The 19,336-nt window shown below is 40.4% G+C and overlaps 1 protein-coding gene across 6 annotated transcripts in view; it reads left to right on the top strand.

Annotated features, from left to right (window-relative positions):
- Mylk4 (myosin light chain kinase family member 4) overlaps nucleotides 1-19,336 on the top strand; it is an 82,075-nt gene that overhangs the window by 45,761 nt on the left and 16,978 nt on the right. For 4 of the 6 annotated variants that reach the window (XM_026398932.2, XM_026398933.2, XM_026398935.2 and 1 more), the window contains 7 exons: nucleotides 7,477-7,555; nucleotides 7,902-8,349; nucleotides 9,620-9,921; nucleotides 11,409-11,514; nucleotides 15,038-15,131; nucleotides 15,227-15,336; nucleotides 16,641-16,782. In XM_026398932.2, the coding sequence (XP_026254717.2) occupies nucleotides 7,477-7,555; nucleotides 7,902-8,349; nucleotides 9,620-9,921; nucleotides 11,409-11,514; nucleotides 15,038-15,131; nucleotides 15,227-15,336; nucleotides 16,641-16,782 (1,281 nt within the window). The remainder of the gene's footprint in view (nucleotides 1-7,476; nucleotides 7,556-7,901; nucleotides 8,350-9,619; nucleotides 9,922-11,408; nucleotides 11,515-15,037; nucleotides 15,132-15,226; nucleotides 15,337-16,640; nucleotides 16,783-19,336) is intronic. The other 2 variants (XM_026398936.2, XM_026398938.2) reach the window with 2 other exon arrangements.

The raw sequence follows: 19,336 nt of genomic DNA, 5'->3' as shown, positions 1-19,336 counted from the left end.
CCCAGAGATCCCTTTTGGAGGGGAGGTTTGGGGCTCCCAATCAGTCAGCCCCTTACACTGATTTCCTTGTACGTATCTCTGAGTCCAGGGTGAGGAAAGGCCAGTGGTTTGCTGGATAACTCATCCTGGATGGGATCAAAGATCTGGGCTGGTGTGCGGGGAGAACAGGAATTCCAGTGTTGGCACTGTCATTCTGAACTGGGCCTGGCTTGAAAAAGGGACTTGGAACAAAGATCAGCGTGACCAGAGCTGGCAGAGATAGGGGTTCCCAATGTTTGTAGAACATTACATACTTTAAACACTTGGTTGTGAGTGGAGTTTAAAACAAAAACAAAAACAAAAACAAAACAAACTGTCCAGGACCCACTGAAGACCAATTTTATCAGGATCTTCAGGAGTGGGACACTCAGGCATCGATAAGCAAAGGAATTTTGGTCAAAACAAGGCAGACCAGTATCTTACTGGGCATGGCAGGCAGAAGGAAAAGTCGTATTGGTATTTTGAGAAAAAAGAGCAGGTAAGTTGAGAGGATTCAGCTCTTCCTGTTTGGGGAGGAGGACAGATAAGGTGGCAATGAGAAGGAACTAAAAAATATGACTGTTATAAGATGCCATAGGCCAGTTTAGTCATTCAGGATAAGATGCAGGAAAAATAAAATCTGTATTATCAAAGTACCGAATTAAAGCGAGGGAACCAGCACCCCAAGAGAGTAGGTTCCTGCTCAGGAGGTGTGAGCCACCTGGGGAAAAAAAAAGTCTGAAATAATCAATAAGAAATAAAGACAGACTCAGAAATTAAATATAATAAGGGGAGTGCCTGACGGATCTCCCAGTCCTGATAGGAGCTAGAACTGAGCAACTGAAAAAGGGCCCAATTTGATTCTTTAGTTAATGGGGAGTCCATCAAAGGCAGAGATAAGGTAAAGGCAGGGATAAGGTTTCAGCGGGAGGAGTCTTGGTTTGGTGCTTGCTTCTCCAGGTAGCAGGAGTTTTGCTGTAAACAAGCTGATTGGCATTTTGGCAAGCCACACCCATCTCCGAGAGTCTGTGTGGCTCTAGTGAGTCACCCCATCTATGGAACTATGCTAGAACTTGAGCAGGAGCTAGAACAGGATGCCTCGTGGATCAAGTATTCTCAAGTCAGTGGATTCTGACTGGGAGTTCTGGAAACCAGGATTCTCTGCCTTATGGCCTCAACATTGCTCAGTTTACACACGGGCCAGTTCACATATGGGTCATGGTTGGCTTCTGGCACCCAATGTAACTAAATATTAGGTGAAGATGTTTCATGTGTTCATTTTAACTGGTTTGTTTTAAAATTGACAGAGACAGGCTGGATAGAAGCATGGAAGAGAGCAAATATTTATAATCATTTGTAGCTGTGACTCCTAGCCTCGACCTTGATGGCAGCAGGGCAGATGGGAGTGGGGACTGGCCAGTTTGTTCTCCATCTCTGCCTTCTGTGACCACCCTCAATCACTGATCTTTTCAAACCCCTTAGAACATGTCATTTGTGTGGTCTTTGCACTGGCCTGGCATGCATCAAGGCCTGGGTTCAGTCCCCAGAAGAAGAAGAAAGGCCTGTTGTTAATAAGGAATAAACTAAGAAGTGAAATTGACCAATGTTGTGTGTTCTGCTGGTTTTTTTCTTGCTGGTGGAGGCTATGAAATGCTGCAGTTCACTTTTAAAAAATATGTGCTGCTCAATCCTTATTATAATGAAATAAGTTATCCATATGTCTTCACTTGACAGCTGTTCCTATTAGACTTCCTGAATTGGCACCTCTAACTTCAAGCCCTTGAAGAGTCCTATTGACTTGGTTCTTGAATGAAGCACTGTTCACAGAATTGCAGATGCTTCCAAGGCGTTCATTTTCCTGGCAGGGTTATTTTCTCAGGTGACCGATTCCACCTGATGTCATGGACAGCCCGGAGAGGAGCCACTCACTGAGTTCTGAGGTCAAGGGCAACACTTTCCTTCCTGGATTTGGTCAGTCAGAAGCTGTCCTAGCTCCTGCCATGCCAGTCCCCACAGACCTCAAAACAGGTTGTGCTTTGTGAGAATTCCTTTTACCCATTTATGACTTTGGGGCATTTTCTCACTGACTGCACAGAGAATTTGAGAGTGTGATCAGGACAAACTGATCATTTTTTTTTTTTTTTTACAAATGATCTCTAAAGCTACCTTTCACATTCAGGAAAGGAAATGTAGTTAACCTTTCTTCTGAAAACTATTTTATTTGTTTCTTTTAGGATGTATTTAATTTCCTGTCCTCCATTAGAAGACTAATCAAAATTTAACAAAGTCATCATAAATCCTTACGATTTTCTTTTAGCGTGTCTAGGTATGAGGTTAAAATAACTACACAGCGTCATCCTGGCACATTTGTATGCAGTTGACGTGTGAAGCCACTACTCAGGGTGCACAATCTGGTTATGACCCGTATGTGATGTTATAAAACACAGTTTTCATAGAAACTATAATCTTCAAATGCAGGACTGTGGATCTCACTTAATGTTGCTTAAGTGGAGCAAAGAAAATGGGGATTATCAGTAGGAATGGATTTGAGACGGTCCCCAGGGCAGCCTGATGACAAAGTGTTCTCATAATGAGAGCACCATGCCTGTAAGCACTTCTTCCCTTCATTTCACAATCCTTCACCAAGCGTTTTTGGAACCCTCACCCCCTTGTTTGACACTGGAAAAACAAAGGTGAGGAGAAGACTCCATATTGCCAGTCATGGGACAGGGCCATCACCTGATGGCACAGTCTCAGAAAACAATCACAGTGCTGTTAAGGTCTAGTGAAGGAAGCTACTCTCTCAGCTTTGATGTTCTTTTAGATTAAATCCATCGTGGAATTTTTTTTTTTTTTTTTCATTTTAAACTGATTTTTATTGAATGGCAATGAAATAAGAAGTAAAATTGCCCAGTTAAATTAATTTCCATTTTGGTTATTCCATGACTTCGAGGAAAAGATGTTTTAATGTAGTACTGGGGCAGGTGTGTAGTACAGGGTGAGAGGGAACTCATGCCCAGGCAGCCAGGTGCACAGCCATGGACAGATGCTGCCCACCTGTTCAGGGCTGGACACTAAGGTGACAAGTGAAACTTCAAATGGAGTCAAGAATATAAAGTGCATGCATACTTACAATTGGTTAAATAGTCAAAATAGGCATTTGAGTAACGAATCCTGTGTGTTATAGGAGAAAAAAATAATTTGCAAGAATTGAGGTGACTGTTGCAATGTTGTACTTGTTCTTGAATCTAATGGTTCTCCAAAGCACATATTTCAGCAAGTTAGAAGGTGATAAATATAGTTATCTAGTGGCATTTTGATTTCAGACTGCTTTCAGTAAAAAATTATTTTAAAATTTTTTTAGTTGTAAGTGGACATGATACCTTTATTTTGTTTATTTATTTTTATGTGGTGCTGAGGATTGAACCCAGGGCCTCACAGGAGCAAGGCAAGCACTCTACTGCTAAGCCACAACCCCAGTCCCTCAGTAAAATATTTTTAAGCACGTTCTAATATGCTTACATATTTATTCTCATATACATGTTGATAACCAATACATATATATTTGGTTTTATAATCAACATTTAGTATATTATAGAAACGTATAAAATTATATGCATGTCCAATTTTATTTGTGTACATCTTCAAGCATATATTAAATATAAATTTTAAAATAATGTGTTAGTAAAGGCTGCTATAACAAATTACCATAATCTGTGTTACTTAAAATAATAAGCATTTATTTCACATAGTTCTGGAGGCTGAGAGTTCGAGATCAGGATACCAGCAGATCCAATGGTAGGTGATGGCCTATTTCTTGGTTTGAAGATGGCCATCTTCTCAGGTTCTCACAGTTGGAAAGTACAGAGTGAGCGAGTTCTCATGTTTCTTCCTATAAAGGCACTAATCCCATCAAAGAGGGCTCCACCTTAATGATCCAATCACCTTCCAAAGACTCCACTCACATGGACATCAGCATTCTGTTGAGTTCTACAGCCAAATTCTTTTTGGCTACCGCAATGGGGATTAGGTTTTCAATATACAAATTTCAGAGGAACACAAACACACAGTCCATAAGATATGAAATAAATAGAAATGAGTTCTAACATTTCTTTCATGTTCCCCAAAGGATGGCTATGGATAATCCTTGGGTACATGCATATGCTTAGGGGACACATCTAGGGAACTGGACAAGTGGAGAGAGCCAAACTACATTTGGAGTATTGAGGCATCTGGGTGGGCCATGTCCCCTTTCTTCCCTGTGTCATCCTAAATCCACTGGGAAATTATTATAAAAGCAATTGGCTAATAGTGACAACGTCATCCATATGAGAATATACAAATGAATTAAGTGAACGAATAAAGAAATTGGAATGAAATGAGGTCCTTTGGTTTATTTCAGCCATCTTTGCAAATTCAGCAGAGGAACACAATCCCTGATATGTTTTCATCCCATTAATGGGATGATTGAAATGGTTTCAGGAACTTCATGCTAAACAGCACCAATCAATCCTCTTTAGTCAATAGAAAACAAGCTTCATTTTTGGTCAAACAAACAAGATATATCTATAGACCTGTGCTTTTTTTATAGCAGCTTCTACAAAGAACTAAAGAAATGCAAAAGAAAAAGTTGAAGTTCAATAAGGTTTTGGTCTGGGGACAAAAAAGGAGAAATACAACTTGTGTTCATTGAAAATTCTTCAGTTCAAAGTTCCTCTAGATGTCAGTATTACATAGGAAGATGAAAATATAATAGCCTGGGGCATTGAATGAGGACTTTCTTCCATTATTTAAAAGGTAAAACATATGTGATATATAATTTCCAAAGGAACAAACAGCCTTTTTTGGAAACTGACTTCTTATATTCCTCAGGACCAAGGGCTTCTCCTGTTGGTTAGATAGGACTCCACACCTAAAGAATATTGACAGAGTATATGGACACTTACCATCTGACATACAGATGGCCTTTGGGGCAAATGCTGACTGATCAGTGCTTCACAGAGTAGCACAGCCAAATTCTCAATTTTGCATGTTATGATGAACTAAAATTGACTGATACCTGTTTTTATTTTTAAGTCCACGTTTGCTTTTTACCATTGAGTTTATGCCACACATGATAAGCCCAGAAGCACAATGTCTACTGAGACACCAGGAATCTTCATTTAGAAAGTGAATCATTGAAACCAAGTGTAGTGGCTCATGCCTGTAATCCAGCTACTCAGGAGACTAAGGCAGAAAGATCGTGAGTTTGAGGCCAGCCTGGGCAACATAGTAAGACCTTGTCTCAACAAACAAACAAACAAACAACAACAACAAAAATAAAAAACAGAGAAGCCTTGGAAGACAAATTTATAAAATCTTATAAACACAATTTGATAATATTCCTTATTTGACTAAATTGAATATGCATTTTCAAAATTAAATCAAATAGTGTCTCTCTCTTTATAAAAAAATCCCTTCCCTTACTATGTTAACTTGAATCTTTTGGCCAAAAATTATTTGCCTCTCTGCTCTCATAATTTGTTTTCATTTTATGCTCTTCTTTCTTAATCTCATCTTCTGTGGTTCCAACTATGTAGTAGATCTCAATAAATATTGATAATGTAGCTTAGCTATGGTCTTTTGTTTTTTCCTAGTGGAATAGTAGAGTGTATGCAGTTGCTAAGAACACAGAGTGAGCTAGACAACTGAGTTAAAATCCTGGCTTCATCTATAAAATAGAGCTGATAGTCTACACCAAAAGGTTGTTATAAGGAGCAACCAAGTTGATAATGTAATGGTTCAATAATAACTGGCCCATTGCCCATGCTCCTTAATTTTAGCCATTATCACCATCATCATCATGGCCAGCATCATCATCATCAACATCATCATTATCACCATCATCATTGTCATTCGTCGTCATCATTACTGTCACCGACACTATCATCATCATCATTGTCATCATCAATATGTGCTGGTCCCTGGGCTAAGCACCAGGAGTCAAACATGAACCAGTCAAACCTTTAGAAACCCCAGAGTCTAGTGAGAAATTGACATGGGAAAAAAGGATCAATGAAATGTTGCAAGAGATAACAAGGGTGGGGTACATGTCAAGTTCTGTGCAAGCTTAGAGGAGGAGCAGCTGGCTTTGCCTGAGGAAGCTGAAGACCATGTTCCCCGCCATCTCTGCACTTAGACTTAAAAGAGAATTACTGCTCTAATACAGCCCTGGCTTTCTATAGATTTACTAAACATGCCTCTGTGTTGTGAGGTCCCTGGTTTAAAAATGGAAATACTCTGAACCTGTGAAACTGCTCCTTAAATTATTTAAAAGTACAAGTACACATTGCAATTTGTCTTGGTGACTATGCACTAACTTATATGGTATTTCAGGTTAGCAAACCACTCTGAGGCAAACTGTTAAACTGTTTCTGTTTCAAGAAATAGGAGGGAGATACACCCCCCCACACACACACACACATACATACCGAGTTAGAGAGGGAGAGAGAGAGAGAGAGAGAGAGAGAGAGAGAGAGAGAGAGAGATTGATTGATTGGACCTCCATACAATTTCTTAAATTTCTAATACATAAATTTAGAATTGTGATAATTTGGGTGGGTTGGACTAATGTTTACATTTTATATGGTATTTGAAAGGGATTTGAGAAGAATGTTTACCACTTAGGAGGGGAGATATTTGCTCTAAGCAACCTAAAAACTCATAAAAAGCTTATTTTCCTTAATTTTCTGTTTGCAAAGCCATTCACATATGTACTCTCATTTTTATTTGATTTTTATGTGATTTTTAATTTATATCAAGACAAATTAAACAGAGGTCAAAGGTGGCACATACATTATCAACATTCTTTAATCTATTCATGAAAATGGACAACCTATGAATCATGATAGAATTCTACAGTATTTCTTTGAAAATAATAAGTTAATTTGTTTTCAGGTATAAAATTCCACCATAAGATTAGCCTATACAGGCTTCATTAATTCAGACTCTTCTGTCCAGTGAATGTCTATTAATTTTTGTTTTTTTTTCTTTTAGAAATACATAATATTATGATTCTTAACCTGGAGCATTTTTATACCTAGGGGACATTTAGCAATCTCTGGGTACATTTTGTTTTATTAATATTATTGTGATTGACAAAGTTTCAGATAGACAAGAAGAGTAGATTTTTGAGATCTGTTATATGCAGAGTGAATATAGTGAATAATAATGTGTTGTATATTTTAAAATACTTAAGAGAGTAAGTTTTAAATGCCTGGAGATGCAATTGGTCATGACAGTTGGGAAGCAGGATGCTACTGGCATCTTCTGGGTAGATTATCAGGGAAGTCGCTGAACATCCTACAATTCTCATGCTGTTTCTTACCATAGAGACTTATGCAGCCCCCAAGTGTCGGTAGTGCTGAGTTTGAGAAATCTGGATATAATAGGTAATCTCACTTACTTTCATATCCACAGGCTAAGGAGAAGGTGTGGTCAAACCCTGGCCTGAAGGAAAAGACACTTGTCAAAGGTGAAAGGACATCAGCCCTAACAGGTAACATCCTTAGAAGACTAGCAGCTGCAGACAGAGAATCTGCTTTGAAAATCCTGCTATTTTTCTTATACAGAGGAAGTTACATGTTTAGAGAGAAATTCTATTTTGTGAATGCTTTTATCTGATTGATTTTTGGTCCCATCAGTTGCAAAAAAGAAAATCTCTTAAAATCCGATTGTCAATCAGTTGGTCCTCTTTCCTTTTTCCTGGCTACTCAAAACGTATGTCTGTTGTTAAAAAAAAAAAAAAAAAAAAACAGAGCATAGATGGCATTATATGAAGCTGAAATTTTACTGATCACATGCATTCTCCATTAAAATATTTTGTGTCCTATGGTGGCTTCTAGAGAGATCTACCCAGAAGAACCAACTGTCCTCTGAGAAAGAAAAGATTGATAAACTCAACAAGAAAAATTCCGAAAAGACCAATGCCTCTGTAGCTCAGAGAAGTTTTGCCATGTGTCATTCAGAAAGGCAAGATAAGGCATTGGATTCTGTCCTGAGAAATTCCATAGAACCGAGGGAGAGCATAGATGGAAAAGGTATTTCTTGCACAGAAAGCTTGAAGAGAAAAGAAAATAATAGTGTTGGAGATGAGAAGCAAGCCACTGTGGATAAGAATGATTGTCCAGCGCTCAAAGGGGAGTCAAATGGACTCAATTCTAAGGAAGATACCAGAAGACTAGAAGATGAGGAGGAAGGACGGTCTCCAACAGCAGGAGCACCCATGGTGGACAAACATTCCAATAAAAAGCAGCATGTTGATAAAACTAACGGTGATCAGTCCCATGAAAGGTAGGGTGCAGCACTACACCCCACAACTGATGGTTCTTAGTGATCTATCTGCCATTACAGTTTAAGGTCATATTGAAAGAAAAATGAAGAGAGTTTTGAATTAATGATTTAGAACCCAGTTTCCCAGATCATGTAGATTTTTTTTCACATCCATATTTATTGCCCTTATTTTTCTTCTTGTCTCTGATATTTTCAGGCATTTTATTGTTTTGTTTGGATGCTGGGGATCGAACCCAGGACCTTGTTCATGCTAAATATGCATTCTACTACTAAGCTACATTCCCATCCATATAGTATTGCTTTCTAATTCTTCTATTATCATACAGATGAAGACAAAGTTTATAAATATTTCCAGTAATCAACATTTTGAAAAGATAAAATATTTTTTTTCTTGTTTAGCAACGGAGAAGATATTCTTCATAAGGGCAATAATTAAATAATGGTTAGATTTAATTGTAAGTTAGGAACCTAAATCTGAAAAAGTTTACCTAGTCCATTATACACAAAAAATTGGCTATTTGCATCCAAGTATTGTAAAAATTAGATTATTGAATGATTCGCTTCCTTAACTGCAAAGTTTCATATATAAATTCTGGAAATTTTGAAACCAATTGAAATTAATTGCTCTAAGTTATGGTAACCCATGGTATCTATTTGGAACAAAGGGTATCCAAATACTTGTGTGGTCCTTTTTAGAGACTGAAGACATAATTCTTGTTTAACTTTAAAATAATATACTTGAAACCTAAACCTAATCTTGGCTATATCTAATTTTCCATAAATTAAACATAAACAATGATGATTATTGAAGTCCATCACTGCAAAGATGTGCTTAGTAGTTATATGAACTGCCCCTAACCCAGAAATCCACCCATGTTCCCTTATGACTGATAATATTTAGAGATATTATTGCTTCTTATATTATGAAATTGGTCATTTTTTTCTCTATGAAGAAAGGAAGTGGGGAAAAATGAAGAACAAATTAGGTTTTCATATAATGACCACTTTTATAAAGAGACAGTGAAGTGCCTGGGGGTCACCACGAGGTCTTGGGGATAGTCTCTGCATCCTGGTAATTTACATAGATTCGATGGGGGGGAGCCCACTGCTTCCTTTGGTCCCTAAGCACTAAAATGGTCACCTCTGTCTCGGAGCTCACATCCTCTTCACCAGAACACCGTTGTAGGAAAGCTTTAGTTCTGAGAATTTTGACCATCTGAACATTTTCTCCTTGAAACTTTGAGAGCTGCAACTGGATTTTATTTTCCAGGTGCATCAACAGTGCCAAGATGGTATCTGCACCAGGAGTCCTGGGAAATCCAGCAACAGGATGCACCCTCCAGCATGCTGAACAAACGGAGTCCGTTGGCAGCAGTAAGCGCAGAGTGACCGAGGAGTGCTTCGTCAAGGAGGACAGCAAAAAGAGCAGAATAGATCTAGTGGGTGCAGGCGAAGAGAACACATTTAAAGGGACCCAGGAAGCCAGTCAAGCCCAGAGGAGCTTACAGGGTCAACCCCCTGAGTCTGTGGGAATGAAACCCTCCAGAGAGCAAGATCTGGTGGCCCCACTGGGTAGGAAATGGCTTTTGTACTGGCCTTTTAAAACTTCCTAACCTTTTCCAGCAAGCATTCCAAATGAAGTTTCATTATCCTAACAGCCTGAAAGAGACTTAAGCCCTATTGATGCTGTTTGTGTGTTTAACCGGAGCACTTTTTTTTTTTTAAGAAAAACTCTGAAGCTATGAGTTGCCACCAAGTGAATGCTCTCTTGACAACATTTTTCAGCATATTCATAGTGTAAGAAGTGAAAGTCCACTCAAATCATATTCTCAGATGTTAACTGAATACAAAGATGTCATGACATTAGTTAAGTTAATTTTAAATTAAAAGCATCAGCCGGGAGCAGTGTGTGCTTGCCGGTAATCCCAGCTACCCGGGAGGCTGAGTCAGGAAGATCAAGAATTTAAGGCCAGGCTTTGCAACACAGTGAGACTTGGTCTCAAAACAAAACAAAACTCTCCCAAAGTATTAACACTCAGTAGAGGACCTGAAACAAGATAAGTGCTCAAGAAACATGTTGAACAAATATCAAGTATTGAAAGCAAAGCTGTTATCTACTCCCCTCATTGAATGCATGCAATAATAGCTGCTTAATAAATGAATACATGGAAAATGAACAGGTTCATGGCCAGCAAATTTTAACAGCAGACGTCATGGAGAAGTAAAAAGAATACTGGGAGAAATATTATAATAGAGTAATTACGCATGTTAGGACTAATGTTGATATGGTCTAGAGTTTAAATACACAAGATGGAAGGTGGAAAGTGGAAGAAATTCGATAGCTGTAGAATACACACTTACCTCGTTTTATTGGGTGTTTTATTTCCAGCCAGCCAGGAAAAATTCATCTCTGTGACTTAAATGTGTCTTAAATAGAGCCTAAAACGTTTTGGAAAGTAATATATAACATCAAACATTTCAGTGACATGAAGAAATGTTTCATTTTTCCTTTTTTTTCTCTCTCTGCTTTAATTAAAATAACAGAATATATCAAGGGACACTTTTTAAAAACATGGATCAAATAATTCCTCATGTTTGAATTAAAATGGTCTCACTCAAGCTTGGAAGTATTTTTTTTAATTGTTTGTTTTTATGTTTTTTTTTTTTTTTTGATTCTGGGAAAGGAACCCAGGGCCTTGTGCACATTAGGCAAGTGCTCTGCCACTAAACTGCACCAAGTTCATTACCTGTTTGGACTGTACTGGGCTTGGACATTTGCTACTATCTTTTGATATTTCTGAAAAATGGTTCAGAAGATGGTATGAATGATAGTTGGATGGTCCTGACATTCTTTCTCAAAGAGGTCAGATATTACCTTTATTAATCGCAGGTTATAATATGAAATGGAATTTTATATTCCTGGATCATTCAGAATAAAACAGAAGGCACATGATATTTAATTATTAAATGAGCACATTTTTATTATGAGGCTCAATGCTAGATGCTAAAAAGAGGTCAGACTGCTTGACAGACAGCCCTTTTTTCCTCTCACCTTCTAGATGACATCCCTGCTCCTGCTGCCCCATTCGATCATCGAATTGTGACAGCCAAGCAAGCAGCGGTCAACAGTTTATATACTGTGAGCAAAACAGAGATTTTGGGAGGGTAAGTCATGCTCAACTGGAACAGCAGAGACAGACCTGAGGGCTTCAAAAACGTTTTCCTGAGAACTAGAACATTTATAGACAGACAAGAGATTTCATCCATTTCTGAAAATTGTCACGGGTGCCAGAAAGGTTGATGTGGTCACTAAACTCCACATTTATTATCTGCTTTTACTTCCCATGTTGTAATGTCTGAAAGTAAGAAAAACCCAATGTGAGTCACCAGAAGATTCTGAAGCTGTTCAAAGCCATGGCTTAAACCCCAGGAGACAGAACGTAGAAATGAGTCACCGCCTTGTCTTTCTTGTGGCATGTGCAAAGTTTTTGTATCATTCTCCATTTCTACTGTTACTGTATTGGTTACTATTATCCATTCTGATTGATTGCTTTCCTCACTGAATTGCTTATTTGAGGGACACCGAAATGCATGCTCTCTCCCTAAAGAAGAAAGATTATGGGAGCACATTTAGACTGGGAGATGTTTTTTCCTCTTCTACTTCATTCACAATTGCCTCTACGATACTTGTAACTCAAAGCTTCAATTATAAGGTTTGCTATCATCAGCATGTCTTTGTATAGAAAAAAGAAAAGGAAGAGGAAAGCAGAAAATTTACATACATACATACAAAATTTACTTACCAACACATGGGAAATAGACAGATTTCTGCAATTAATTACTGGGGTGTAATTAATTGATTTCAAGAGGTCCTTTCTTCCTCTTCCCATCCATATTCCTTTTGCCCCTGCCACATGGAACCACCTGAATGTCCTCCTTGGTGTTCATGAGAGAACTCCCCATGGGACATGGGGATGGGCGGAGGAGAAATGAGGATTCCACAGCATGAGCTGGTGCCATGGAAGTCTGAAGTATTTGAGTCTTCAGGGATTTCAGTGGCAAGCCAGCAACTATTTCTCTGAAGGAGAATAGTTATTTGCAGAAGAGATTTTGAAACAATTCCCAGGGTTTGTGCTGTTTTTCTGGCTAAGGTTTGTCAATAGTGCCTCTTCAACTTCCTTTCTGCCCCCTATGGGCACCACTGGATCTGCTTGGTTGCACTGAAGTCTAGACCAGCAGCTGTTCGTCTCTTGTTCTGGGCTCCACTCAACACTGGCAGCCACCATCTGCTCAGCAAACTAGTTGAGTGCATGTTGCTGCCTTCAAGATGTGAAAGGATCATTGAGTGCTGGCCTCCTTTTCGGTGGTAGGAGGGTCAAGATTCAGCATCTGACCTTTTCCTTTTGGTAGAGATGCTATAAGATGCCAAGGATTATTGGATCTTCAAAAATTTTTTCCTGTTTTAGTCTGCTGCCCTGTGGCCTCTAGGATATTTATATCCCTGCTATAGTTTGGATTTGTAATGTTTCCCAAAGGCCCTTGTGTTAAAGACTTGGTTTAACAAGCCTGTGGCACTATTGAGAGCGGGTGAGACCTGTAGGAGGAGGGGCCTGGTGGGAGAAAGTTAGGTTCCTGGGGGTGTGCCCTTGAAGGGGATATTGGGATCTCAGTCCCTTCCTCTCTCTCCCTTTTTGCTTCTCTGCCACCATGAAGGGAGCAACTCCTCTGCCACATGTTCCTCCTATGACATACTATGCTGCCACAGGCCCAAAGCCACAGGCCAAACATCCATGCACTGAAACCTCTGAAACCATGAGCCAAAACACACCTTTCTTCCTTTAAGTTTTTTTTTTTAATATTTTTAAAGCTATACATGGTCACAATATCTTTCTTTCTTTATTTTTATGTGGTGCTGAGGATCAAACCCAGTGCCTCATGTGCGAGGCAAGCGCTCTACCATGAGCCACAACCTTAGCCCCCTTTAAGTTTTTTTTCCCCTTAGGTATTTTGTCACAGCATTGAAAATATGACGAATGCTGATGGTCATGTTTAGTTAACATGAGGTTATTAGTCTGGTGACCCAGCTTGAATACTGGGAGGTGGACTCATCATTCAAAGCCCTTGCAGAATAAATCTTGTGAGAGAGCCACAGAGTGGAGATAACCCTGGTGTCAAACTGTGGTGGCTCACCATTGCTGGGCCAGGTAGTTCTAGGCCATTGCTAATGATGGGGGGAAAGTACTTTCTTAAACAATGATCACAGAGGAGGTGCCTAGGGCTGTATTCATATTCTCCAGTGCAGGTTACATGGAGAATGGTGGTTGGAATTGCACTTACCCCCATGGCTATGTTTGTAGTAATCCAACATCATTCTCCAAGCTCCACCTGCTTCTGCCCTGGGAAGGAAGCTGAGTTGACTGGAATGTGGTGGCTGTCACTGCCCTGCCTCTGTCAGGTGTTGCTATCAACATCATCTCTGCAGGCTCCAGGAAAGTGTCCTTGTTCAAGTTCACTGTGCAGTTAGGGAGGCTTCCCTTTCATTCCTTGCCATGACAGCCACCATTGCACACAGCAGGGTCTTATCTATTTTACCTTACTAGATAAGCAATCAAAATAAGCAACTCAAGTTTAGAAATTGCTCACAAGTGTGCATTTTGGAATGCGATCACAAAGGTATGGAGATGTATTAGTTTGTTTCCTGTTACTTCAATTAAATACCTGAGACTGGGTCCTTTGTTAAGGAAAAAGGTTTACTTAGTTCACAGTTCCGAAGATTCAAGAGCATGGTGCCTGTCATGACTTGCCTCTGATGAGAGTTTCCCTGGTTGGTTACATCATGGTAGACAATATCAAAGTAGGAGAAAGTAGAAGAGTTAGGGATCACACCATGAAACAGGAAGAGACACTAGGTTTGCTCTTTTATAACAACCCTTTCATAAGAACTAACCAGGATTCCATAAGCACTATATCAATTCCTTCTGTTACTTCTTATTAGGTCCCACCACTTAAAACATCTCCATATTATCCCCCAACATTGACATACTGAGGACCAAGCTCCCAACACATGAATCTTGGAGGCACACCCTCAACCTATATCATACCAGAAGCACATATGGATTGACTCCCAAGCTAAACTGAGATAATACTCCTTGGCAACAAGGCAGTATGTACTTCAGAATCATATGTACCTATATGAGATATCATTTTTACATCTCTTTTAAGTTCATATGCAGTTTCTAAATGGATTCTGATATACCTGCCCCACAGACTGAATCATCCATATGCTTACCCAACCCAGTTTGTTACATTCATATATATTCAGAAAGATTCTGTCTTGTCAACTACTGGTTCTGAATTTTGGTGTGCACATGAATCATCCAGAGAAAGGGTGAAATGCAGATTCTTGGGCCTTACCCTGAATTCCTGCCTCCATAGTTCTGGGGTAGGGTCCGAAATACTACATTCTTAACACGCTCCCTCCTGGGAGATCTGACACAAGTGACCTCAACCACACCTTGACTAACGCTGTACAGAAGTCCAGGGGATACAGTGGGTGCACACACAGGTTTGCTCTTCAAGTTCAAAAGAAGAAAAGCCCCAGAGAAACTGCCCTGTCAGTGTGGCAGTGACTGCCGGGTTCCCTGGCAGGTGGCAGTGTCTCATTCTGTGCTGTTCTCTCCTTTGGCAGGGGGCGTTTCGGCCAGGTTCACAAGTGTGAAGAGAAGGCCACAGGCCTGAAGCTGGCTGCCAAAATCATCAAGACCAGAGGCCCAAAGGACAAGGTGAAGGGCGTGGGGTGGGGATGGGGGCAGGTGGGTGCAGGAGCTACCCTCCTAACCATTCTCCAACAACTAAAGCCCTGTCTCCTCTCTCTCAGGAGGAAGTGAAGAACGAGATCAGCGTCATGAATCAGCTGGACCACGTGAACCTCATCCAGCTCTATGATGCCTTTGAGTCTAAGAATGACATCGTCCTGGTCATGGAGTAGTAGGTGTCCCCTCCTGCCCACTCTCCTTTACCCGCCTCCTCTACCCCACTCACGACTAGGAGTCTGCAGCTCCAATCTGCCTCAGCAGGGTCAGAATCAAACCATTGCACCTTTGGATCTGATTTGTCTGAATCACATGGTCGTGTCCGTCTCAGAAGGCAGACCACTTAGAGAATATGCATCTCCCAATGCGACGTGTGGAGAAGATGGAGCAGGGCAAAAATGGATACAGCTTTGTATCTAAGCTATATTACCACGAATCAAGCTTCCATTTTGTCCTGGGAAATCTAGAGGAAAGCGACTTTTGAATTACATCTCATTTCCAACATATTGTCATTCCCCGCCTTGTCCTCCAAGAATAAGTTCCAAGTCCCTGGAGTGGATGCTTGAAACCAAGGACAGTCCTGAGCTCTCTAGTTACTATATTTTTCTTATACATACATACCTATGATAAAGTTTAATTTGTCAGTTAGTAACTAATAATAAAATGGGACAAACATAATATGCTATAATAAAATTATGGGAATGTCATCTCTCTCTCAAAATATCTTACTGTTCTACACGGTCCACAGTTTCCTGTTGGTAACCAAAACCCCAGAAAGCAAAACTGTGGACAAGCAGAGATTACTGTATTCATTAATACAAAGCTTATGTCAAATGCTTGATGAATAGAGTGAGAAGCTTCCATTTAATCACCTTTGTAAAAACTTAATGACTGGTTGGTTAGAAAATGAGTAGTTTCAGGCTGGGGATGTAGTTCATTAGTAGAGCACTTGTCTAGTATGTGTGAGGCCCTGGGTTTGATCCACAGCACCACAAAAGAAAAATTGAGAGAAAGAACAAAAAGAAGTTAGAACTACTCGCCTGCCTGTCAGGCAGACAGGCAGGCAGGCGAGTAGTTCTAACTAACACTGAATCAATATTTACCTGCCCTGCCATTTTGGGTTTTGCTTCTTGTTGTGCAATAAAGTATCTTATATAGTAAAGTATCATTCCCATAGAAGCACTTTGTCCCTGCAGCTGGTCTGAGGACTATGTCCTTAGAGTCCTCGTTGTCTCCAGCATTGAGCTGGAGCCACTGATAGAAGAGTCTTTGAGGTTTTCCCTTTGTGAAATTGAAGGCATGTACAACAAGAGCAACCACCCAACTGAGATAGCAAAGAAGGCAGAGAAATAACTGTGCACACAGCTTTTTTTTTTTTTTTTTGGAAGAGTTAGAGGAACTTACACACCAAATTGCCACAAGAAAAGCATGTGGTGGTCCCAGGCTCAGAACTAAACACCACCTCTCTTCCCTCTGTAGTGTGGAGGGCGGGGAGCTGTTCGACCGCATCATTGATGAAAACTACAACTTGACTGAGTATGATACCATCCTGTTCATCAGGCAGATATGCGAGGGGATCAGGCACATGCACCAGATGTACATCCTCCACTTGGACCTGAAGGTAGGGCATGTTTTCTGTTCTGCCAAATTTAAAGCCTTCCCAACCCCGCTCCCCACCCCATCTTGATTTGTGGGCCTTGCCAGATATACTCCAGCTCAGGAAATTTGTGGTGTCATTGGTTACATTTTCAGGAATTTTTTTTTTTTTTTTTTGGTATGGAGTCTTTCTGTATTGCTCAGGCTGCTCTCAAACTCCTGGGCTCAAGTGATCTTCCTGCCTTAGCCTCCCAAGTAGCTGGGACTACAGCTGTGTGTTATCACACCTGGTGAAAATCTGGATTCTTATCTCATTCTCAGCTTCTGCCCCCATCTTTAGGTACTATGCCTCCTTTTAGAGGCTGCTGTTCATTTGTAACTTGCTTGTGTTAAAGAAATCATCAGTGGGGGTAGTTTCCTGAAAAATTTAGAATTAAAGCTGCCACTACCACCACCACAGTGTTCTCATCATATCCTCCTTATTATCAGGATATGTAGATGCATCCACAATTCACAATTCCCTAGTAGTAACTACACTTTCCAGGTTTCTAAGAATCCCCAGCGCTCCCCTGAACTGTTTCAGGAAGCTCTGGACTTTGGGATCTACTTTCCTATGGGCTTGCCTGAGCACTAGTAGAAACTATGGAGAAGGGAATGTAGGGCAGCCAGAGGGCAGGGCTCCAAAGTCAAAGAGCAGAGAGGACAGGGCGGGGCACCATGCTGGAAATGGTGGAATGCATAAAAGATGCCAAACCACTTCCTTTCTCCTATTATTTATTACCCCTTCCTTTTTTATCTCTCTCAGTATGAAGCCCCTAGAATTGAACTGTACACAATTCCAAACTAACTAAAGACGGAGACCGAATAACACTGACCAAGCCAAATGTTGCAGCTATGAGTCAAAGTCCATCTTGTGTGGCTAGATCATTTGTTCATTTCCCTGTTTGCACAGCATGACAGTGAGATAAAGTATGAATTCCATATGATATACCATCTATTGCAAGTCACCGGGGATTGTGCAGCTAAATAAATCTAGCCTCCTTAAATAGCTTTCCGTGGGCCTCTCTTCTACAGCTTGGCTTCCCTCGCTGTTGATTTATGTGCCTTGCCTTTCCCATTCACTGGTGCACAGAAGGAGGGCCAGAGGAAGTGGTATATAAAACGACAAAGTCAGAGGTCAAAAATCATTAGCAAAGCCCTTGGCCATGAACTGAGTATGATAATGCATATTTTCATGGTGCATTTTCGTTGAGTGTGGATATTCTGCAGATATCCCTAGAGGGATTTGATTGGCAACTGGAGCCAGGAGCTGGCCTATTATAAGTCAAATGACTCTGGCTTCATAACATTGATTGAGAACTTGCAATAGGCCATTTTAGTTATGCCTTATATACATAATAAAGGTGACAGCTGGATGGGTCATTAAGGACTAGCTTTTGCAAAAGCTCCTTGGAAGGAAAAGGGCCCAAAGTATTGAATGTCTGTCACTATACAGGGGAGAGGAGAAGTAACTTAAAAATGGTCTCCTTTATATTTTTCTGCTCTAAAAATCATATCCAATGAATATTCTTTCATTTCCCAATCATAAAAATTAACTTTTTGAAGTGCCTTCTTGACATTCTGCAAATCAATTCCCCCCCCCCCACACACACACACAAGGCTATGATCCCTGAGGTGAGCTACCATCCCTCCTAAAGATGGGGGAATGGAATCCTGGCATCCAAAGACCTGGCTCCTGTCCTCAGTTTTCAGAGAAGAGTTGAAACTAGAGTTTGAGGGTGTTCAGCTCTCCTTTAAAAATGTTATTTCTCTTTTAGAGATAATCTTGACTTTAAATCAAGTCCTTTATTTCTCCCCGACCTCATTTTTTTCATATCCCAATAAATATAGGTCCCTTTGTAGGACATTCTAGGGACGCTGGGCAGTAGTGCTACTTACCAATTTTTCTCCAACTTTGTCCCAGACTGTCAATTTAGCAGAGTGAAGTCTTACCTGAATCTAACTCAAAGGAAATATTAGTCAAGGGCTTCAGGCATTGAGACCAAACTCAGCAAAACCTTAGGATTTCTGAGAATGAAGAATGAGTAGGAGGAAACAGCTTTGCTTTAACATGAGACTTTCCCATAGACAAAGCGCAAAAGAAAAATCTAAAAGTCAGGAGAGTTCACGTTATATTGCATATTCTGGGTGGTTAAGCGAATCAGGCCATTTCTCTTGGAACTCATAAATCTTTGGATGAAATGTGCCTCCAAGCAGGGGAAATTCATACTTAATAATTTTAGGGGGGCCAATGTCACATCTAGCTGGCCTCCACCAGTCCATTTGGGAAGTCCTGAAACAGCTTCCTCCTTCCCTCAAAGAGGCCTCTGCCTGAACTCATGCATTATGGTCAACTGCGAAGCTGTGGAGAGGGACAGGCAGGGTAATGCAAGGTTGGCAGTGTCCCCGCAACCTCATCCACCACATAATTAAAGGAGAAAATACCCACACAGACAAGCCAGCCCCCAAGTGAAAGGCCTGATATGTTTTTCCTGAGCATCGTTGTATTTTTAGTTGTGGTTCAAGGACAATTTGAGTAA

The sequence above is a fragment of the Urocitellus parryii genome, chromosome 8, assembly GCF_045843805.1.
Source record: "Urocitellus parryii isolate mUroPar1 chromosome 8, mUroPar1.hap1, whole genome shotgun sequence".
NCBI lineage: Eukaryota > Metazoa > Chordata > Mammalia > Rodentia > Sciuridae > Urocitellus > Urocitellus parryii.
This window is presented reverse-complemented; position numbering and strand designations above follow the sequence as displayed.